The 20,739-nt window shown below is 41.2% G+C and overlaps 2 protein-coding genes across 9 annotated transcripts; both read left to right on the plus strand.

The window, feature by feature from the left end:
• Window positions 1-16: 16 nt before the first annotated feature.
• On the plus strand, window positions 17-9,471 carry LOC143322620 (inner centromere protein B-like). 7 transcript variants are annotated; one of them, XM_076733928.1, is made up of 21 exons: window positions 17-209; window positions 718-866; window positions 1,015-1,125; window positions 1,231-1,820; window positions 1,950-1,980; window positions 2,132-2,201; window positions 2,300-2,432; window positions 2,536-2,575; window positions 3,148-3,235; window positions 3,346-3,486; window positions 3,813-3,830; window positions 4,934-5,043; window positions 5,130-5,250; window positions 5,348-5,458; window positions 5,882-6,045; window positions 6,191-6,311; window positions 6,434-6,532; window positions 6,761-6,796; window positions 7,022-7,084; window positions 7,169-7,319; window positions 8,266-9,471. In XM_076733928.1, the coding sequence occupies exons 2-21, from the start codon at window positions 727-729 to the stop codon at window positions 8,439-8,441; spliced, it is 2,514 nt and encodes an 837-aa protein (XP_076590043.1). In that variant the 5' UTR covers window positions 17-209; window positions 718-726; the 3' UTR covers window positions 8,442-9,471. The 7 variants fall into 7 exon arrangements, with proteins under 7 accessions (XP_076590043.1, XP_076590044.1, XP_076590040.1 ...); XM_076733929.1 differs by having other exon boundaries at window positions 22-92; XM_076733925.1 differs by having other exon boundaries at window positions 28-209; window positions 7,166-7,319; window positions 8,266-9,470.
• Window positions 9,472-17,826: 8,355 nt separating this feature from the next.
• Window positions 17,827-20,647, plus strand: LOC143322325 (photoreceptor-specific nuclear receptor-like). 2 transcript variants are annotated; one of them, XM_076733452.1, is made up of 8 exons: window positions 17,827-18,243; window positions 18,540-18,690; window positions 18,797-18,900; window positions 18,987-19,250; window positions 19,391-19,578; window positions 19,675-19,915; window positions 19,993-20,098; window positions 20,177-20,647. In XM_076733452.1, exons 1-8 carry the CDS (start codon window positions 18,168-18,170, stop codon window positions 20,331-20,333), a joined length of 1,287 nt encoding a protein of 428 aa, XP_076589567.1. In that variant the 5' UTR covers window positions 17,827-18,167; the 3' UTR covers window positions 20,334-20,647. The 2 variants fall into 2 exon arrangements, with proteins under 2 accessions (XP_076589567.1, XP_076589568.1); XM_076733453.1 differs by having other exon boundaries at window positions 20,201-20,647.
• The last annotated feature ends 92 nt before the right edge of the window (window positions 20,648-20,739 follow it).

The following is a 20,739-nucleotide window of genomic DNA, read 5'->3' on the forward strand; positions in this document are numbered from 1 at the left end:
GAAAACGTATTTAACCGTTTCAGCGGGGAGGACGGTAGTCTCCGTCCAGGATCATACTGAATGCAGAGTTTACATGTGAACTGTCAAGGAAGGTGAGAACTCCTTAGTTTTAACACATTGTTTTGACGTCAATATGCGACTGATTAAGCATTGAATATCAGTGGAGCAAAGAGCATCGGATTCCCTTTTCAGAAACTCGGATATTAAAGGTAACGCTAATTATTTTGACGTCCAAAACAACATTAACGTTGGCCAGCTAACATCGTTTTAAGGCATTACAATAAGACCGTGAGCGACATTTTAGCTGAGTGAACGTATGGTGTGCCCCAGTAAATTAGTAAATTTTGACTATTTGGTGTTGCATGGTCGCCGATAGCAGTGAAGCTAAGCTAACGTACTACCTGGGAAACGTTAGCTAACCTTAATGATGCAGTGTGTAAGATATGGCCTGGATAAAACGTCTAAATAATAAATTAACCTCAACCAGTGGCAACCAAGTGGCTATTGTTGACAAGATTTTTCCTGGTTGCTGTTCAGGGGGTTCTAATAGCCATGCTTAAAGCAAAACAAACACCAAGTCAGAATAGACATTAAAACATAAACAGTCAGTCTGGGCTTTATGGCCTGTTTGGTGTTGCTTCAGTTGATTTTTTTTTTATGTGCCATCTCAAGTCTGTTCCAGCATATCCTGATTTAACTGTGCGATCTTTCTCTCAGGCTGTCAACATGAACTCCGTATTATCACCTGTGCGATCGCTCATGCAGATGTTCAATGGCAAAATACATGAATTCATCAGTGACATTGATAATGTCCATATGGTTTGGCTTGAGGAGATCCAACAAGAAGCCAACCGCATCTTGTCAGAGTAAGCTTATAGTAATGTCATAAACACAGACTGAATAAAGTTTTAGATCTCTTGTCCCTTTCACAAGTTTCCATTTTCAGAAATCTGTTGTTTTTCTTTGGAATTGTCCTCAAGATTTTACTAATGATGCTGTTTGTTTTGATTTCAGAGATTTTAATGCTGAACCAGAATTGATGCCAAAAACACCATCACAGAAAAAGAGCAGTCGCAGGAAGCGTGTGTCTTTGGGGCGTCAGGAGGAAACTCAGGCCAAACGAAGGTTTGTTGCCTTCATTACTGTTTATGTAAAGGCTAAATTTTCCCATTTCTTCAAACTCTTTGTGTCTTTTTGTAACCCTGAAATAAATTTTTGTTTCCTGTCCAGATTTTCAAAGGGAAGGCGCAGCAACCTTCATGGCTCCTCTGTCAAATCACTGGACTTCATCGCTGAAGAAGCGACCGTTTCAGAGGCCTCCACTTCTGACTTCAACGCCACCACCACTACACAGCCTAAACGCACCACCCGTAAAAACAAACAGACCAAGTCTGAGGTTGTAGAGGATGAGAGCCAGTTACCTGATGGCAGCTGTGAAAGTCAGGAGGTGGAGAACAAGAAGCCAGAGCTGGTAGAGGAGGAAGAGATGGACAAAAACAGTGAGGTGACAAACGCAGAGATCAAGTTGGAGCGCTTAAGTAGCACTGCCCAGTCTGCACCTGAGATACCGTCACCTGAGGTTGTTGTCAGCATCTCCTCAGCAGACCGTTTGTCTGCAGAGCATGCTTCTTCTGGCTGTACAGATGCACCTCGGAGGTCACGACGGAGCTCTGTCCGGTGCTCCCTCAAGCTCCGTCACTCGCTGGCTGGTCTGCGGCACAGTATGATTCAGGAGTCTGTTCGCCGGGCATCACGGCGCTCCATGCTGAAGAGGAAGGTGGCTCACACGGCCAGTTCCACATGTAGCAGCAACACTGATGGTGAGAAATAAGCCATATTTGGTTTATAATTACATAAAACACAAAACATTAGGAAATTCTTCCACACGTTGATTTTCATTAATATATGTATCTCATGTGTTTGTTTTTGTTTGTTTCCCCTGGTTATAGAGGAATGTGCCCAGGAAGAGGATAGAGAGGCGTGAGTATTGACTGAAAGTCCAGATTGTTTGGATACAGAATATAAACTACTTGTAAACATGATTTGTCGACATAACTTAACCTGAGTCACACATGAATTCAGTGTTCAGTATTTTATTGTGTTTCTTACCCATATTTATTTACTGCTGCAGCGTGTTAGAAGCTGTAACTGCTGAGGAAGAGGATAATGCTTCAGGTAAAGAATCAGAGGAAACTCCAGAGGTATGAATATGTCTTTGTCTATTAAAATTGTCCAAATGAAATTTGAATGTGTCCTTTGATTATTGATCAGCTGATGTTTTTGTTTCACATTAATGTAGACGCACCTTAACCAGCACCCACGTCCGTCTGTTGGACGTATCACTCGATCTGTGGCTGCAAACTCTCCCACACTGGCACCCCCTTCACTGTTTACCAGTAAGCAAACCATAAGCACTCCCAGCAAGACAACAGGTGTGTCAACTTTCCATTTTATTTAGTTACTGGTTGTGTTTGAATATAACCAGTTTTGTACCAAAACTTAGATGTACTAATGCATTGTTTGTGTCTGTTTCAGTTGTCACTGAGAGACAACAGACTTCCAAGTCAGGTCCAAGGTGAGTGCTGCATCTGTGTTTTTCCTTGAATGAGGTGAGAGGGTACTGCACTTAATGATACCTGCAGTAACACTGAAGGACATATTAACTCATTGAGGATACTAAATAAATTGCGTGTTATAGGGCTGTCAAAATTGGCCAAAAATGACATTCGAATATTCTCTCTAAAAAAACCCACATGGGTTCAAATCATTCAAATGTCTGTTTTTGCACATGATGTCCATAAGAGAGAAAAACAATACAGCGAGAGACAAACTGCTTGTATATTATTTCAACATAATCAGTGAAAGCTACGTGTGCGCAGTTGCGCCGGTTCACATGTCCTGGACAAACGGGAAGAATTTAAGTCACATATTACATAAACAGATTTTCCCAGTTAAAACTAAATAAATAAAAAAGCAGAACGATAGAAACTGGTTTTGTGACTCCTGTCTGTCATACAGTGCTGGTGGTGCTGATTCCCCACACACATTGAATATTAATTTTCACTATTGTATGTATTGAATTCAGATTGTTCATTTACAGCCCTAATGTGTTGTGTGTTTTTCAAAATGTTGTTTCAATGTCTTCAGGTCGCGCCCGAGTACCAAACGCAGAGCACCAGATACTGCTGAGGAAAGTCCCACAAAGAGGTTCTCTCCTCCCAAGAAGAGTCAAAGTGTAAGATGCAGAAATCTTGCAGAGTGTTAACAAATAGAAAATATTAAGAGAAATGGATTAAAGACAATTCATGGATTTTTTTAACCAGCTTCTTTATTATGAATACACAGGCAATCAGACCCAACATGAGATCTTTCCTCCACACTGTGCAGAAGAATCAGATGCTCATGATGACTCCAAATAGCGTAGGCCGCAATGCTGTTATCAAGTCCTTCATTAAACACACCACTCCTCTGAAGGTTGATCCAAAAGTAAGTTATACACTTAATCAGTGCAAAGCAACAACATTGTCATGCTGCGAAATGACAAATGAAACAAGACATGTGGGCTTGCTAATGAAACTCCACTGGCCCAAAACAGACATGTGGTATTGCAGTGAACTGAATCTGTGTCAGCATAACTCTCCATGGAAATTATTGCTTTTCAGATATCATTTTGATTGTGCACATCCCTAAAACCAGAATACTTTGAGAGTGAAGAGTGCATGTTCTTAAATTTAAAACATTATTGTGGCTCACATTTTGGTTGAGCTGTTGAATGATGTGGTCCTCTCATTTGGCTCTTTTTCTCTCCCCAGTTGAACATTGGTGTAGTGGTAAGTGTGATGTAGTTGAAAGCACTGTATGCTGTTTGAGGGCATTCAGTGGTTTCTGAGTTATTACTGTGCACCTTGATTAAATGCCTCCTTATGCTCATACTTTAGACAAACCCCTTTCACACTTCCACATTTAAACGTAAATGTTCAGGCATTTGTCTGTATCAGAGCTGAAATTCAGACTCTTGACAGTTTGATGTCTGAAGATTTTTAAAGATTTCTGGTACATTTGGTCTCTACCTAGAACAGGGGGGTGACATTTCTGAATGAATCACTCACAAAGTTAGATGTTGTGTAGAATAGACTCCATTACAGAGACGGACGTACATGTAAATGATCAAAACCACATCATGATAATTGATCCCCGAAACTTTGCAGGTCCACTGGTGAAAGGGGCAACTGTGTTTTAACAAAGGCCCAAACTGCACTTAGTTAATTGTGTCTCTCATCCCAAGGCTCACTAATACTCATCCTTTGACATCTTTTACTCTAACAATCCTTCAAACCACGTAAAATGGCTTTGGTGACCTCACTGTTTGTTGCTTTTGACACATGATTTGGTCAGAAGTAGAAATTGAAGTGAAAATCCATCTTAATCAGATGCTAGAGCTGTGTGATTTGACCAAAATCTCATATCTGGATCTAAGTCACTTCATATCCAGACAGGCTACATATCACACCTGAGCACATTTTCTGTTTTTTCTTATTATTACATTTTGAATTATATTCTTGACAAATAAAAGGTTCTTACTCATATTTTGTTATTTGTTACTTATTTATTCACGACCTTATTCCAAATTTCCAATTAAGCATGTTTGACATGATTCTTGCATAGGTGGAAAAAGAGTTAGTGGTGTTTTGAGTCCATTGGGGGACCGATCTATGGTGTAATTTGGGCAGTACGGACGTGTGGTCCATGTCAGACTTTTCAACAAAAGTCTGTCAGGGTGGATTTTTGCTTCGTCTGTCTGCTCCAAGGATGTGGTGGCTGGTTTCCACGTGAATGCACTCCACCTGCTGCTTGACTTGTTTTTGACATTTGCCTTGTATTGCAGTGTGTTAGAATTAGCTGATTTCTGACAACATGTTTCCTCTCTTCTCAGACAAAAGAGCGTCAAAAACTGGAAGCCCTGAAAAAGAAGCAGGAGCTCGAGGAGGAAAGAATGAAGAAAATGGAGGACGAGAGGAAAAGGAAACAGGAGGAACTGAAAAGGTTAACACTTTACCTCTTTACACACTCTGATTGGACAGTTCAGTAATGTATTCTTTCTTTTTTAACTCTTAAAATTTGTTTTCTAGGAAGAGAGATGAGAGGCTGAGGAGAGTGTTTGAGGCCAAAGTGAAAGAGGAGCAGAGGGAGGAAGAAAAGAAAAAGAAGATTGAGCAGAAAATGGCTCAGATTGATGAGAAAAATGATAAGGTATGCAACAAATGGGATGACCCTGAACCTGTGTGTTCATGTAAAAACAGATTTCAACCCTCGTGTCTGAACTTTGATACTGTGTCTCTTCGTGCAGCGTCAGGCAGAGGAGAAGGCCAAGAAGAAGCTGGCTGTTAAACGTCAAGAGGAGCTGGAGCTGAAGAAGAAGCTGGAAGAAGAGGCTAAAAAGAAAAAGATCCAGCAAGCAGTAAGATGATGCTCTTTTATTGATCTATGTAGTCATTTCTGGTCCTGTACATAGTTTGGTGCTCACTGGGGTGCTCATCAAGTATCAATCCTCTGCAGCAGCAAAGAATTATGCTGCTGATTATAGACTCTCACAGAGCAGGCTCCCATTCATCCTGTGCAGGAACTCTGATAAGCCCTGTCACCTTTCCTCAACAATATAATATATTAACAATATTTTTTTAGGGTTTCCCCTGTGTTAGTAACCCTAGCAACTGAGAATTGCTCCACTCTTGGTGTATGTTGTCATGCTTGTGTTTCGTCTATGCATTTTTCATCTCTTGTCAGCTAGCAGGGTTTTTTTCTGTAGCTTAATTTTCTTTGTCATTCAGTATTGCAATCAGCCTTTTCTCTTGTTGTGTGTGTGTGTGTTTGACAACTTAAGCAGGAGGAGAAGCGGCAGCAAGAGCTGCTGGCTCAGAAGAAGGCCGAGGAGGAGGAAGAGCAAGCTCGTAAGCTGGCTGAAGCTCGCAGAGCTCTAGAGCTGAAGAGAGAGCAGGAGCGTGAGAAGGAGAGAGAGCTGGAGAGAGAGCGACTCGCTGCGGAAAGGTCAGTCAGGACCACTTTCTAAACTAAGAGGCCCAATTATCTTTTCAACTCGATAACAGTGTCTTAAATTTAAACTTGCATGAGTGACGACAGATATGAAATTTGCTCCGGAATCTGTTTGACTGACTTCAAGTCTGTATTTCAGAGAGCGAGTGGAAAAGGAAAAAGCTCTTGCTCTGCAACGGGAACTGGAGAGAGCAGCGAGAGAGAAGGAGAGGAGAGAGCTGGAGGAGAGGAGAAAGGCTCTCGAGGAAAAACGAAAAATGGTGAGAAACTAACATCTGCAACCAAAACAAGAAATTTATACACTTGGGTGGTCAGCAGCTCTGGGTTTGTCCGTTCGGCCGCTCAGTCGTCTGGTTGATCATGTGTTTTTTACTCCCACTAGGAGGAGCAGCAGAGATTAGCTGCAGAGGAGAAAGCTGCACAAGAGAGAGAAGCTGCTAAACAGAGAGAAGCTGCTGCTAAACAGGCTGCTGCTAAACAGGTAAACCAGCAGGGAAAATGGTGCTTCAGGGATAGGTACACCTGCACTGCTGAACACAAGACAAAGTTGACAAAGTAAAAATATTTTCTCCATGCAGACAGTTTAGGTTTAGTTGATTTAGCTTTAACTTTCAAATAGTCTCTACATAAACTTTACTCCTGGAATTAGTAAAGCTGTCACAGCTGACTTCCAGTAGCTAAATGTCTCTCTACCTCTCTCCTCCCCCAGACCACTGCTGCCCTGAATGAGACTGTGGATATCGAGGTAAGAATCTTCATATCTCTGGAAATCAGTTTTACTTTTGGTAAAAAAAAAAAAAACTATCAGTGGGATAAAATCCAGCGTTATTTACATCCATGTTTACTAACTTGCAGTCTTTCTTGGCATGTTTCTGCCACCTGTGGCACAATAATGCATGTGCGTCCTCACAGAAGAGAACCTCTGAGCAGTGGCAGACATATTTACATCCTTTCTTCTTAATCTTTGCAGCCATCTGTAATGAGCACACCTGTAGGAAAAGGTGGTGGCCTCAACGTGACCATCGATATTGAGGTACATTTTCCTGTCTTAAAACACGTTAAAATAATTTTCTATCAGAGTAAAGCCTCATGATGTTTGTTTTATCCTTTTCAGCAGAAATCACCACAGTCATACTCCATCACTCCAAAGGGCGGCAACAAACCTTTGTTGTCCAAAAGTGCCGAAGATTACGGGATGGACCAAAACAGTGACGACTCTACTGATGATGAGTCTGCCCCGAGGAAACCTATTCCATCCTGGGCAGAAGGTAGGCATGATTTAGTATAATTATCATTGATAATGACATTACAGAGGTTGAAACTGAGTGTTCGTTAAACTCCTCTTCGAACAATGATCATCCAATCATTGTTGAGCGACCATAAGCAAGCACAGCAGGTGTGTGGAGGTTTGGGTTTCTCTACATGCAGAAGCAATGTGTATATGGTTGTAGTCTGAATGTGCAAGGTGGTGTGCACAGGACTGAAATTGTAGATTGAATTAAACCTTTTGTTTAATTGCTCTAATTGAAGCTGCAGTGGTTTGGTGTCCGGCTACTTCCAAGGCCATGACAAAGCATACCATTGACAACAGGTTACATAAAAAAAAAGCCCCATTTCGAACTTGCACATCCACTGTGTAGCGTCGTACCTCCATGAATATTTCCCCACTGAGTAAAAACTGGTCCAGGATGCTGTCAGTTTTTAGGTTAACATTAGCAGCTCTGTCCTGCTCTTTAATGAATTTGGGGAATTTACCCTACAAGAACAGCACTTCCCTTATTTCCAAATCTTGTGGATGGATTTTCAGATGGCGAGGATGCTGACGTTTTGTTGGGAACATGTAGCTTTAGCATCCCAAAATCTGCCAACAGTTGTCATTTCAGATGGCAAAACTGACAGTGGTTAGCTTGAAACCAGAAGCTGCTTTGTTTACCATTGTCTGAAATCAAGAACCTATTGTTTTCTTAAAAACTACTGAGAGTTTCAAGTGTCAAATCTGACACTGTTTATGTGCTGAGTGAGAACAGAAAGCTTGACAGGCATCGCGACAGTAACCAAGGGGGCGAGGGTCTTAGTGAACAGTCAACTGTGATATTGTGACTCCCATACAAATAATTGTGAATGTGACTTTCCTCAGTATGCGCGGTATCTCAGTTTGATGTCAGTCTCATGTTGTCATCTTGAATGAAAACATTGTATTTGTCTCCCTTCCAGGTCACAATCTGCAGCAGATAATTATGAAGCAGTACTTCAACCCTCCTGATTTAGACTCTTTCTTCGGACCCGTTGAACCACCCAGACTGGAGAACATGTTTTATAAGAGCAAGCCTCGCTACTTTAAACGCACCAGCTCTGCTGTGTGGCACTCACCTCCTCTTGGATCCAAATAATGTCTGTGAAACTGACGCACATGTACATAGTTGGATAAAGTTAAAGTTTTGTTTTAAACTCTGTAAGATGTTAAATAAAGTAAAAAAAATAAAGTAAGATGTTTAGAATGTTTTTTTTTCCCACAATTAAATTTAAGAATAAGCATTTTAAGAAATTTGTCACTTGTTTGTAAGATATGGACACGTAAGTGATATGTAGGTGGTGAAATTGATGTTTGATGCTTGTGCTTGTAAATGAGTGTGTATTTCCCCACAGTCGCGTGTAAATGTTTGAAGGCTTGTGTTTGAAATGGGCAGGGTCCCACCTGCAGGTCTTTCTGTCAAATTGGGGGCAAATTTCTATGATTTGTTGTCATGATGGGTCAGCAGTCATGAATCCATTTTAGTACGGTTGTTGAGCAAGTACATTTTGTTTTTCATTCTTTCTATGTAATTTTTGTCAGGGGGGTCATGATTTTGCCCTTTTGGCTAAATAAGAAGGAACAAAAAATGCACTTTACCAATAGTTGCTTTTATAGTCATAACAAAAGGTCAACAATAATGAAAAACAAATCTTCTGTTTTATTACTCTTCCATAAACTAGCCTATTTAAGAAGTATGAAATGAAAATGAGGTGGAAAAAAAATCCTGTAAGATGGTTCCACATTTTTATTCACAAACGTTTTCACTGTTTTGAGTGCCAGTAACTTCCCCCATCTTCAAATGACTTGTACTGCTGTCTCCAGAAGTAGCAAACTGGCACAAAAGTAGTGTTCATCTTCTGATCCATCTGGACAAAGCCCACATTCAATGCACAGTGACCTGAAATAACACGAGCACATTGCTGAAAATAAAAATGTTGCAGTCTACTGGAGCTTTTCTTCAACCCAGGTGCTTTACGCACCGTAGAGGGTCGTCACTGTGGAGAGGTTACTAGCACATACGATGCACAGTGACCTGAGATCTCATTTGAAACATGATCCAATGTTTGCATTTGATGTGAAATGACATGGGGACATGGCTTAAAATAAAAAGAGCATGTGGTGAAGATAAAAATGTTGCAGTCTACTGGAGCTTTTCTTCAACCCAGGTGCTTTACACACCGTAGAGGGTCGTCACTGTGGAGAGGTTACCAGCACATACGATGCACAGTGACCTGAGATCTCATTTGGATTGCCGGTGTTTGGGGAGCTCCACCCTGTCCAGAGCTTGACCAGGTGAAGGTGCTTAAGATGCACACAACCATTTGGCTCCCATCATGATATCAGATGTAACAATGCAATAACCCACGAATCACTTTTTGGACACACACCATCACTGAACAATTTTACAATCTGCAATACTCACCAAATATCACATACCGTATTTTCCGGACTATAAGTCACACTTTTTTCATAGTTTGGCTGGTCCTGCGACTTATAGTCAGGTGCGACTTATATATCAAAACATATGTAATTTAACATGTTTTTAAATGTTAATTCATACTGACTGACATGAACCAAGGAGTAAACATTGTCGTCTACAGCCGCGAGAGGGCGCTCTAGGCTTGTGACAACTATATACTGCTCCTGTTCCACTGAAAAACTGAAACTGAACTGAAAGCTGGGAAGAAGAGACGGCGCTTCATCTTCCTCCGGGGGTTAACGGAGTTGTTCAGAAGCGACACCGGGAGGAAGAATTCTGTGGATTCAGTGATGTGGAATGAGATCGGGAACTTGGTGAACTTGCTTATCGGTAACTTGCTGGTGGGCTCGCTGGCTTGTTATGTTAATTTAGCTTGTTCAGCCTGCCAGGTATGTTCTTTATGCTATTATGTAGCTGAACAACTGAATGTGTTACGTTAACAAACCGGACACCTATTCAGCCTGTTGTTCTGTGCACCATTGTATAGTTAACTTAACTTTTTCAGATTAAATGCATATTCTTGGTCTTGGATTTTTTGAAATAAATTTCTAAATAAATGCGACTTACAGTCCAGTGCGTATTTTCCGGACTAAGTCGCATTAGTCAAAAAAAGCGTCATGAAGAGGGAAAAAACATGTAAGTCGCACTGTTATTCAGCTACACAATAGCATGAAGAACATACCTGGGAGGCTGAACAAACCAGCAAGTCCAACAAGCAAGTTACCGGTAAGCAAGTTCACCAAGTTCCCGATCTCATTCCACATCACTGAGTCCATTGAATGTGGCTCCTGAACAACTCCGCCAACTCCGTGGGAAGATGAGCGCCGTCTCCTCTTCTGTGAGGCTGTCAGACTTGGCATTCAGCATTCAGTGAATTTTTTCAGTGGTACAGGAGCAGCATATAGTTGTTACGAGCCTAGAGCGCCCTCTCGCGGCTGTAAACGGTAATGTTTACTCCTTGGTTCATGTCAGTCAGTATTCAACTAACATTTAAAACATGTTAAATGATATATATTTTGATATATAAGTCGCACCTGACTATAAGTCGCAGGATCAGCCAAACTATGAAAATAAGTGCGACTTCTACTAAAATATGGTATATACGTTTTTTTTTTTTTTCCCTCTTCATGACGCATTTTTTGACTAATGCAACTTCGCTACTCCGGAGCGAAGTATAATCCGGAAAATACGGTGATGGTGTACTTAGGATATTGCATCTATAAAACCTAAAGCAATGGATGAAAGTTAAGCCTGCCAGTCATAAAACTACAGTTACAATGCAAAAAGAAAAAAAAGCAGTCTTCCTCCACGTCCACAAGTGATGGAAATTCCCCCCATGTCTTCATAAGCCACGGGTATCACAAAGTTGAGAAGAACCATCACTAACGAGGAGAAGTATTTACAGACTGATCAGGTCCACAGTGTGTCTGCCAAGGTGTTAGTCCTATATATATATATGTATAAGAGGAGCACATTCTAGAACGATGATGACATCAAAGAGAATTCGAATGGGATTAAAGGCATACTTCTACACACGCACACGCACACACACACACACACACACACACACGCACGCACACACACACACACACACACACACACACGCACACACACACACACACACACACACACACACAATGACCTCTTCTGCACGGAGTTTGCTGAAAGCTGGTGCTGCAGCGATGACCCCCACTGTGTTACATATCATTAAAGGCTTCACATCGCTGATAGGAGCTGAGTGCAGGAATTCATAGTAAGCAGTAACACATGTGATACAGTAATTGTAATAATATTACTGAAATCTTGTTAGTAATAGGTTACATTACATGCTATTGCAAAAAAAGTAATGCATTACATAACACGTTACTTTTGTAACTCACTAACTCAGTAACCCCTAACACTGCCCATGGTACTCTCACAACCCCTGAAGACAGGGGAATTGCTTTTGTGAGGCCATTTCTTTCCTCCAGTCCATGTCCCACCTGAAAAATATTACCCGATCATCTTTGTGATTCTCAGTCAAAGTGTCTTCCCAGCTCCTTTCAACCCAACCAATCACTGTCTAGTTACCTCCGCAATCAATAAAATATCCTTTGTTATTTTTCCGTGACATTGTTTTGAGCAGGACGGAAACCAAAGTGGTTCTAATTTTAGGATGAACGTGTCCCAGAAGATGTTACTGCACTGTAATATGTCAATCCAGAAATGCGCCAGTCTCTCTCTCTCTCTCTCACACACACACACATCGTCTCTGACTCATCAGCTGTGGCCTTACTCAGCTCTTATCAGCACGTAAAGCAATAATTTGCCGGATTTGCCGCATAAAAACGAACAAAACAAATGATTAAAAATACAACTCACCGTTACCCTGAATGTAGTCGTTGTAATTAGTGGGAGCCCTGCGCTTGTTTCTCTTCAAGAGAAGGCTTCATCGCCTCATGTGCGGGCCTGTCGCCACGCAGAGCGGGCCTGCTGCGTGAGAATCACCTGAAGCGATAAACCCGTATTTTAAGACCGCAGTGAAAAATGCAGCTTTCTTTTTCTTGGAAGATACGCTCTTCTTCTTCTGTCTCATCATTTGGCCTTTTCCTCTTTTAGCTGCTCTGCACTGACTTCCTGTAACTCTTATTATTATTATTATTATTATTATTATTATTATTATTATTATTATTAGTGTGTGTGTGTGTGTGTGTGTGTGTGTGTGTGTGTGTGTTTTTGACATGTAAACTGAGACACAGGCGGATGCACTTGATTTTCAAAATAAAGCTTCTTTCAAACTCTGATGATCAATAAAATATTTTTGTCCAGTCTCTCGTGCGGGCCGGCACCGAAGGGCCGGTGGTTGGGGTCCTCTGTTCACACTTTTATGACACAGTCAAAGGACGTCTGTCTCCCTCTAGAGGAGGATCGACAATGTTGCTGTGATGCTGCGAGATTTCAGTATTATCTGTGCAGTTACAGGTGAAGCACGACTCCCCGCAGATACAGAAGATCTGTCACGCCAAACCTCAAGCTGAAGTTACACAGACTGAACTTCACAGCGCCCCCCACTGTTCGGCCAGTTTCAAGTGGAGCGAACCAGGACATCTTAATCTAGAAAGGTGTGACAGTGTGATTCTCACAATGGCCAGAAAGTCCTTGTTTTAACTCATCTTAATTTGTGAATGGCTACATGAAGCCTCCTGGAAACCACAGCAAACAGAAGAACCTGTTTCTGTCCCGTCACCTCTGTCAATGAGCAGAGAGAAACATTTTATAGCTGACTTTTCGTTTGATGGAGGCACTGACACGACCTCTGCGGTTGTTTTAATTTATTTATTTTGCTGTTACTGAATATGAAACATCACTTTTTAAAATGTTGCTCCATTAGAGCTTTAGAGCATGTTGGGATCTTTTTAATACTTTCATACTTACAAAAACAGGGCAGAAGGATAATAGTATGACAAAAGTATCAGTTAGAAAGGTAAATAACTTCACATTTGAAGCGATGTAATCATGCCAGTGTTAATTTACATTCAGGTTTCTGGTATTTATTTAGAATTTTATCCATCCAACGAAGACCAAATAAGCTTCTCTGTTCCTTTGTCTGCGATTACATGGATTTTACAGTGTCAGCGATGTTAATTTACCTGTTGAACTGAGTGGACATGACTTTGATATGGATTGAGACAACTGATTTTCTCATTGTGTGGATTACAACAGTGGCGGCAGATGGCAAGGCGGGGCAATCCCTGGGAGCCATAGTGCTGACACCTCAATCCTTCTACTTCATCTGACTTGGGGGGAACCACAGGAAATGCTGAACTGAACCTCACAAAGCTTAAGGACACAAGCTTGCTTAACCAGTCTCTGCAGCCACATGGAATCAGGTAGACATGTGAAGTGCAGTGAAACAGAAGCTTATGCTGTTAGAGGCAGGCATAAGATTATCCTGGTGGGACATTTTACTCTCTTTATTCATTTAAAATGGTTAGCTTTCAGGTTTTATTTATTTATTTATTTATTTATTTTTTTCAAAATTTAAATGAGAATTTAGATTTCCATTCTTTTGTATGTTAAAAGCTGTCTAACTATATAACTTGTTTGATTATAGTCCTAAAAGTCAGTTGCATGAGGGTTATGAATTCAAAGCTCATGATTAAATAAAATCAAATAAAAAATAAATGAATTCATTAGAAATGCATCTTACATGACACATTTTCTACCTTACAATTTAAAGCACCTGCTACCTGCACATAAATAGGACAGCAACAACTTTAAAAGTTGACTTCACTCTTTGACAACAGCTGACATTCAAGGAGATTATATCAAAAAGCTGCTTAGACTGATACAAATATTTGTGAACTAGCATTCAAGGGCATCCTCTGAAGGACAATAAAATTATGCCTTGCACATTTGTGCTTGCTGCTCACCATAGTATATATATATATGTGTGTACAGTATATATATAATATATTTGAAAATATGTGGAAAAGTAATGTCACTCTTGCACTAATGAAGAGCTGATCTGTCTGATCTGCCAAGCAACTGGGCCAGGGTTTTACCAGTGACGTGCGTACAATCACCTGCAGGGCCCCGTCATCATAAATGTTTCCGCTAAATACATAATCGTCCAGTTAGCTCGCGGCAGCGAGCTGCTAAAGATTGAATGCATCTGCACAGTAATCACAGAGCTGAGGAGTGAGGAAGTGTGACAGTTATCCCTGCCGGGCAAAACCTCAAAGCAGCACTTTGCTGATGGCAGCAGCATCTCACCCATGCCAACAACTGAAGAGTCAGGCGTCCAAAAAAAGGACTGGTACATAAAGTTATGCGTCACTTATGTGTAACTAAATTAGACGATCCATATGATATCAGTGTAAAGGTATTATCACTGATCAGATTCAGATTTGAAATGGTGTGAAATATCCAACCAATCAGTTTTCTCAAAGATGACTGTTTTGCGTGCACCTAGCATGAAAATTTCTTGTCTAATAGTTTCAGGAACAAGATAATCAGGTCACCCCTGATGTGAGTAACACCTTTGTTAGGTAATCTGATATGGGGCTCCAGATTACCATTCTCAGTACTGCTTAGGTCAGTGTAAATGTATATTTCAGGCTTATCCACAGAGTTGGTTTAGATGGTGTAATTTATACTGCAAGCATGCAGCGTTGTATAAAAGCAATTGCTAGTGTGCATGTGGCATGTGTTTGTCATGTCAAATGTCACATTCCTCTTCACAAACATTTCTTTTTTGATTCTGATTTTTACAGTTTCACAGACAGAATTAGCTGGTAAGTGAAATCAGACCATAAATAGTTACTAAAGATTCATTTGAGAAATTCTGATGTCTGATCTATTTAACTGGTTTAAATAGTTTTACATTCAGTCTGGATACAAAGTGCTGTAGGCCAAGCTGCCAGGCGTGCTGCCCTGTGCAAACTGTGACAGGGTCATTTGCCTCGGGCATGTATGCCAGACAAATTAGTCAAATTGTTGTACACAAGGGAAAGCAAAGTAAGTTTGTTTAGCGCCTTCAACACACAGTGATTTACAAAAAACTTTATGCAAAGCAGTTTAAAGTGTTTTACATAAAGCAATGAAATGCATTACAGCTTCAAACAAAATGAACAAACACAATAAGAATAAAATCAAGTAAAACAAAACACAAGAGTTTGTCCTAATTTAATACAGCAAATTAAGTACCGTACAGGGATTTAATGAAAGGTGCAGGAAATAAAATGATTAGAGTTCCTTCAGAGGTTGGTTTGTATCTATATGCAAATGAATTGTTCTTACTTGAAGTAAAACTAAACAAACTCAAGCATATCAGAAACCTATTTATGAACTACCATCAGCAGCACTTTAACTATAAGCCAGTATAAAGATGACTGTAATACACCTGCGATCAGTTTCTCCACAGGTGATAGCATACTGTCTTACTGAGGTGCATAATACAAAGTCAATTCACTGCATAGTCACAAATCAACGCTGAACCCAAATACAGACACTGAACAAGCAGGTAAGAGAAGAGAATTATTAATAATTATAATTATTGTGAGACAGGCAGGGATGGTGAGATGGTGGCTGGTTGGTGAGGGGGAATAATCCAGGAGGAGGCTTGGCAGAAAGAGATCCTTCGGATGTAAAATGCCTGGTGGTTTTGGTAGACTGATGATAATCATGGAAACAGGGGGAACAAGTGAGGCAAACCAGCAGACAGACAGGCAAATTGACTGGCATAAGAGCTTGCAGCATGGCACACCAACAAACTGTGAAGAGCACAACAATGCAGCAGGGACTGGCTCTGGATGTAGGTTTTGTAGGGAGATGTTAATGGCTTGATGGCAGGCAGGTGTGCTGATCCCTGATGATGGGCAGGTGAACAGAGAGAGAGAGAGAGAGAGAGAGAGAGAGAGAGAGAGAGAGAGAGAGGTTGAAAATATCAAAAACACATAACAAGCAGGCAGGGGTCACAGAGGAGGGGTTGTGACATGCACACTATTATTATATCTACAACCCCAATTTCAGCAAAGTGTGTACACACTGTAAAACATAAATAAAACAGAATGTCATCATTTGCTGATCCTTTTTGACATAGACGAAGACAGTATCTTTAATGTTTGACCTCATCAGCTTCATTGATTTTTGTAAATATCTGCTTATTCTGATTTTGATGCCAGCAACATGTTTCAAACACAGTTGAGTCTGAACTTTCTTGAGAATCTGGGTCGTATGTACTTCCCCATTTGCAACTATTGAAGCCTTTGACACTCCACATCGAAACTTCTTTATCTCCGTTTCAGGATTGTGAAACTGGTTCAGACAACAGGTGTGTGTGTGTGTGTGTGTGTGTGTGTGTGTGTGTGTGTGTGTGTGTGTGTGTGTGTGTGTGTACCCTCATTGGTAATCCTTTTATACACCAGTTCAGGCTAACAGAAAGACCTCTGTTTCAATGCTGTGTTGTTTTCCTACAATCAAAAGTGACTTAAGAAGGATAACAGACATCACAGAAAACAGTCTGTGCTGTGGACACGGGACATCAGTATCTTTAGTGTCTTTGCTACTTTTGATCTGATTAAATGGCTGATTAACCACATGCAATAATACAGTTACTGCTCTAGCATGATTCCAGTAGTTGTAGACTTGGTCCACCAATTAGGCAGACGGAGGCTCCAGAGAGCAGTCACCATATGGCAGAAGAGTGGAATTAAGGGTCAACTTGTTGCTGCTCTTTCAATCTCTGCACTAATTGTTTTTCTTCTCATCACCCCCTTTCGAGACCCCCCTCCAAGAAGGAGACCACATTTCATGGAAGGTTAAGCTACTTTGGGGTGGCTGCATTCTCCTGAGGCCATTAGTGTCACTGACGGGATCAATATGGCACAGAGGGAACGTCTTAACTGCCCTGTTAACCCCACTACCTGATGGTGAGGAACATATGGGTAGGACAAATAATCCATATTGCAGTGTTTTGTGATGGTCTTTTGGTTGATTAGTTGACTGGTCAAACCTGTTGACTGGCAGACAACTTCTAAAACATGGGCAGTAGCTGATGAGGATTATGTGGGCCAGCATCACCAGATTTAGAATAGGTGAACATGTGAAGCATCTTTGCAGGTACACATATATTTCTTTAGCTTCTCTTGTAATATTATACTCTCGTAATATCAATGAATAATCAAAATAGACGTAGATATGGTAAAGATTAAACAAGGTAAACATGATGATGTTGATTCCAGCTACAGTCTGGATCACTGGTGACCTTACTATGCTGCTGCCAGATTTATTAAGTCATCCAACAGCAGTGTGGGTGAGGGGTAGAATATATCTTCACTTTTGTTGAATACACTTATGCCTGTAAGTGGTGTGACTGATTGATTTACCCCTATAGACGGTAAAGATTAAGAGGATGACAAATCAGCATTTGCTTACGCAGCGCCTGTTGCTAATCTCCTTGTCTTCCTCCAGAAAGCCCCCAGACGACTCAGGCTTGCACTCCCATTCTGGCAGCGGGAAGGACAGAAGAAGAGGAGTAGTAACCGTATTGTCCCCCTGTTGCATCAGAAATTACCAGAGAAGGGCTCCAACAGCGCTGGATCAATATCATCAAGCATTCCTGGACTAACTGGCTGATGACCTCTGAAGAAATAACTACAAGCTTTAGTAGAAATAACTACAAATTCTGCGTCTTCTGTGATTTGGGGGCATTGTCATGTGTCAAGACTTCATGTGAAAAAATACTTTGATCCAGGCAGGCAACTACCCCAAAAACACTTTGTACAGAAGAGGAAATACTTCTGGGAGTAATCTGACATTTGTCTAAAATAAATTTGTTCCGACATTAGAGCACATGTCAGAATGGAGGACCACATGACCAAAGCCAACATGTTTTCCTCCGACAACTCCAGTGACTTCACAGATCAAACTGAAGCAGGTGAGCCATGAATACATGTACAGTATAAATGTTGTAACAATTACAAAGGAAAACTTTCAGATCTTTTTCTCTGTAGCAAATTACATCATCAAAGTAATTAAATAAAAAAGATGTATTTATTTGAACCCTGAAAATCATTGAGGTTTTCCACATTTGCAACGATAATGTCCAATATTTTTTTTTGAAAAAAGACAGAACAAATAAATAAATTATTTGATAAAAAAAAAGGATCTGTTGATCCTTAAAGGAGTGTGAAGCAATGCTAAGCCTTTATTTCTGCTGCCTGCTCTTTTCAGAAAACAGTTCGGTCCCAGGTAAAGCGCTTGGCCAAGGCCTGCTTTGTAAAGTGTGCTCTGATTCAAGCAGTGGTAAACACTACGGCATCTATGCCTGCAACGGCTGCAGCGGCTTCTTCAAGCGCAGTGTGAGACGGAGACTCATCTACAGGTGAGCAGAATTCTTATGCCATGTGCATAAGCGAGAAATGCAGCTAGTATAACATGGAATTCTTTGTATTTTAGCACAGTATTCATTGTTATTGTCAACATCACAGGTGTCAGGCTGGAACTGGCAGGTGTCCTGTCGACAAGGCTCATAGGAACCAATGCCAAGCTTGTCGGCTTAAGAAGTGTCTCCAAGCTGGCATGAACAAAGACGGTGGGAAAAAGTTCCTGTCATGGCACAGACGATCTAAAGCCTCACCTGTTTTCAGATGATACATTATTTACCTTTCCCTTTGACAGCTGTGCAGAATGAGCGGCAGCCACGAAGCACAGCGCATGTCAGCCTAGACTCTATATGTGTGGACACGAATAAGGAGCACCTAGCCACCACACGGGAGCTCACCTCCTCTGCCGCCTACTCGTCAGTCATCTGCAGACCTCTGGTCACTTCCTCTGTCACCACCTCTGCCACCACACAGTCCTGCAGCAACCCCAATAACAGCCACCGCTTCATGGTCAGCCTGCTGACTGCAGAGACCTGTGCAAAACTGGAGCCTGAGGATGGTGAGGTCATATGGCAAGTTTATCTAAGGTCAACATAGCAAGTGCCTGCTTAGATAAGTGGGGTTTGTCTTTAAAGGTGATGCAATAAGCGTGACAGTAGCCTAAACACTTGTGCGATTCTTCTGTTTTCTCACACACAGCGGAGGAGAATATTGACGTGACAACCAATGACTCAGAGAGAGATCGGACCCCCTCTGACTGCCGCACGTCCCCCAACACCTCCAGCTGTTCAGAGAGTATCTATGAGACATCGGCACGACTCCTCTTCATGTCCGTCAAGTGGGCAAAAAATTTGCCTGTTTTTGCTCACTTGCCATTTCGAGACCAGGTGAGACTGATTGACATGTGTTTTGTATATTTACTGAACTGATTTACTCGTACATAAATCATGTGTGAAACTTATGTATTTCTGTGATATCCTCAGGTGATTCTCCTGGAGGAAGCTTGGAGTGAGATGTTCCTCCTGTGTGCCATCCAGTGGTCCCTCCCTATGGGCAGCTGTCCTCTTCTGTCTTTACCAGAACTTTCTCCCACACAGCAGACCAAGATCAGCCTCCCCACAGGTGACCTGCGCATCCTGGAAGAGGTCTTCAATCGCTTCAAGGCCCTGGCTGTTGACCCCACTGAGTTTGCCTGCCTGAAAGCTATTGTGCTGTTCAAGCCAGGTAGGTCTTAATTCCTTCAGCAATATGCATTGTTATTAAATGGACATTGTAAGTAATGTCTGCTGTTTGACTCGCAGAGACACGCAGCCTCAAAGACCCAGAGCAGGTGGAGAATCTTCAGGACCAGTCACAGGTGTTGCTAGGTCAACACATCCATACAGTATACCCCAGCCAAAGTTCAAGGTAAGCCTGAGAAGGTCCTCAAATATAAGAGCATCTGGTGTGTTTGAAGTTAGTCATGAGTAGAAACATGAAGTTCAGTCCTCTTTGCTCCTGTCCATCAAGGTTTGGGAGATTGTTACTTCTGCTGCCGTCCCTCCACTTCGTGAGCTCTGAGAAAATAGAGCAGCTGTACTTTCACAGGACCATTGGCAGCACACCCATGGAGAAGCTGCTGTGTGACATGTTTAAAAACTAAACAAGCATTGAGGGAAGCCGGAGGACTCCTGCTAAGAAACCACAATGAACCTGCCCTCAAGGAACATTTTTCTGGTTGTATATTTCATATTTATGGCTTTTTAATTAAATAAGTATACAGCAATTCAGTTATTATTGCACAATTTTCTTTGTAAATATTTGAATGTTTGTTATAATGAACCACAGAAATACCAAATTATATTGTTGGTACTTAGATGGGAGGAAAAACATTTTTGCTATAGTCTATAAAAATGAGGACAAGTGTTTTGAATGTGGTTTGAAGTGGTTGTCCAAAATAAATTTGGAAATTTTGTACTTGTATTTCATGAGTATGTTTGTCTTTGGTCTTTTTTATTTGGTTGTACAGAAACAGAAGAGAACACATAAGACATATTACAAAAAGATGC

Source organism: Chaetodon auriga, chromosome 6, assembly GCF_051107435.1.
Source record: "Chaetodon auriga isolate fChaAug3 chromosome 6, fChaAug3.hap1, whole genome shotgun sequence".
Lineage (NCBI taxonomy): Eukaryota > Metazoa > Chordata > Actinopteri > Chaetodontiformes > Chaetodontidae > Chaetodon > Chaetodon auriga.

Excerpts from the sequence above, each read along its gene's own strand:
- LOC143322620 (XM_076733925.1), top strand. The coding sequence starts at position 727 with ATGAACTCCGTATTATCACCTGTGCGATCGCTCATGCAGATGTTCAAT. Across the intron at positions 5,044-5,129 it reads AAACAGGAGGAACTGAAAAG|GAAGAGAGATGAGAGGCTGA; the intron begins GTTAACACTTTA and ends TTTGTTTTCTAG. Across the intron at positions 6,797-7,021 it reads ATGAGACTGTGGATATCGAG|CCATCTGTAATGAGCACACC; the intron begins GTAAGAATCTTC and ends TAATCTTTGCAG.
- LOC143322325 (XM_076733452.1), top strand. The coding sequence starts at position 18,168 with ATGGAGGACCACATGACCAAAGCCAACATGTTTTCCTCCGACAACTCC. Across the intron at positions 19,251-19,390 it reads AAAACTGGAGCCTGAGGATG|CGGAGGAGAATATTGACGTG; the intron begins GTGAGGTCATAT and ends TCTCACACACAG. Across the intron at positions 20,099-20,176 it reads TACCCCAGCCAAAGTTCAAG|TCCTCTTTGCTCCTGTCCAT; the intron begins GTAAGCCTGAGA and ends CATGAAGTTCAG.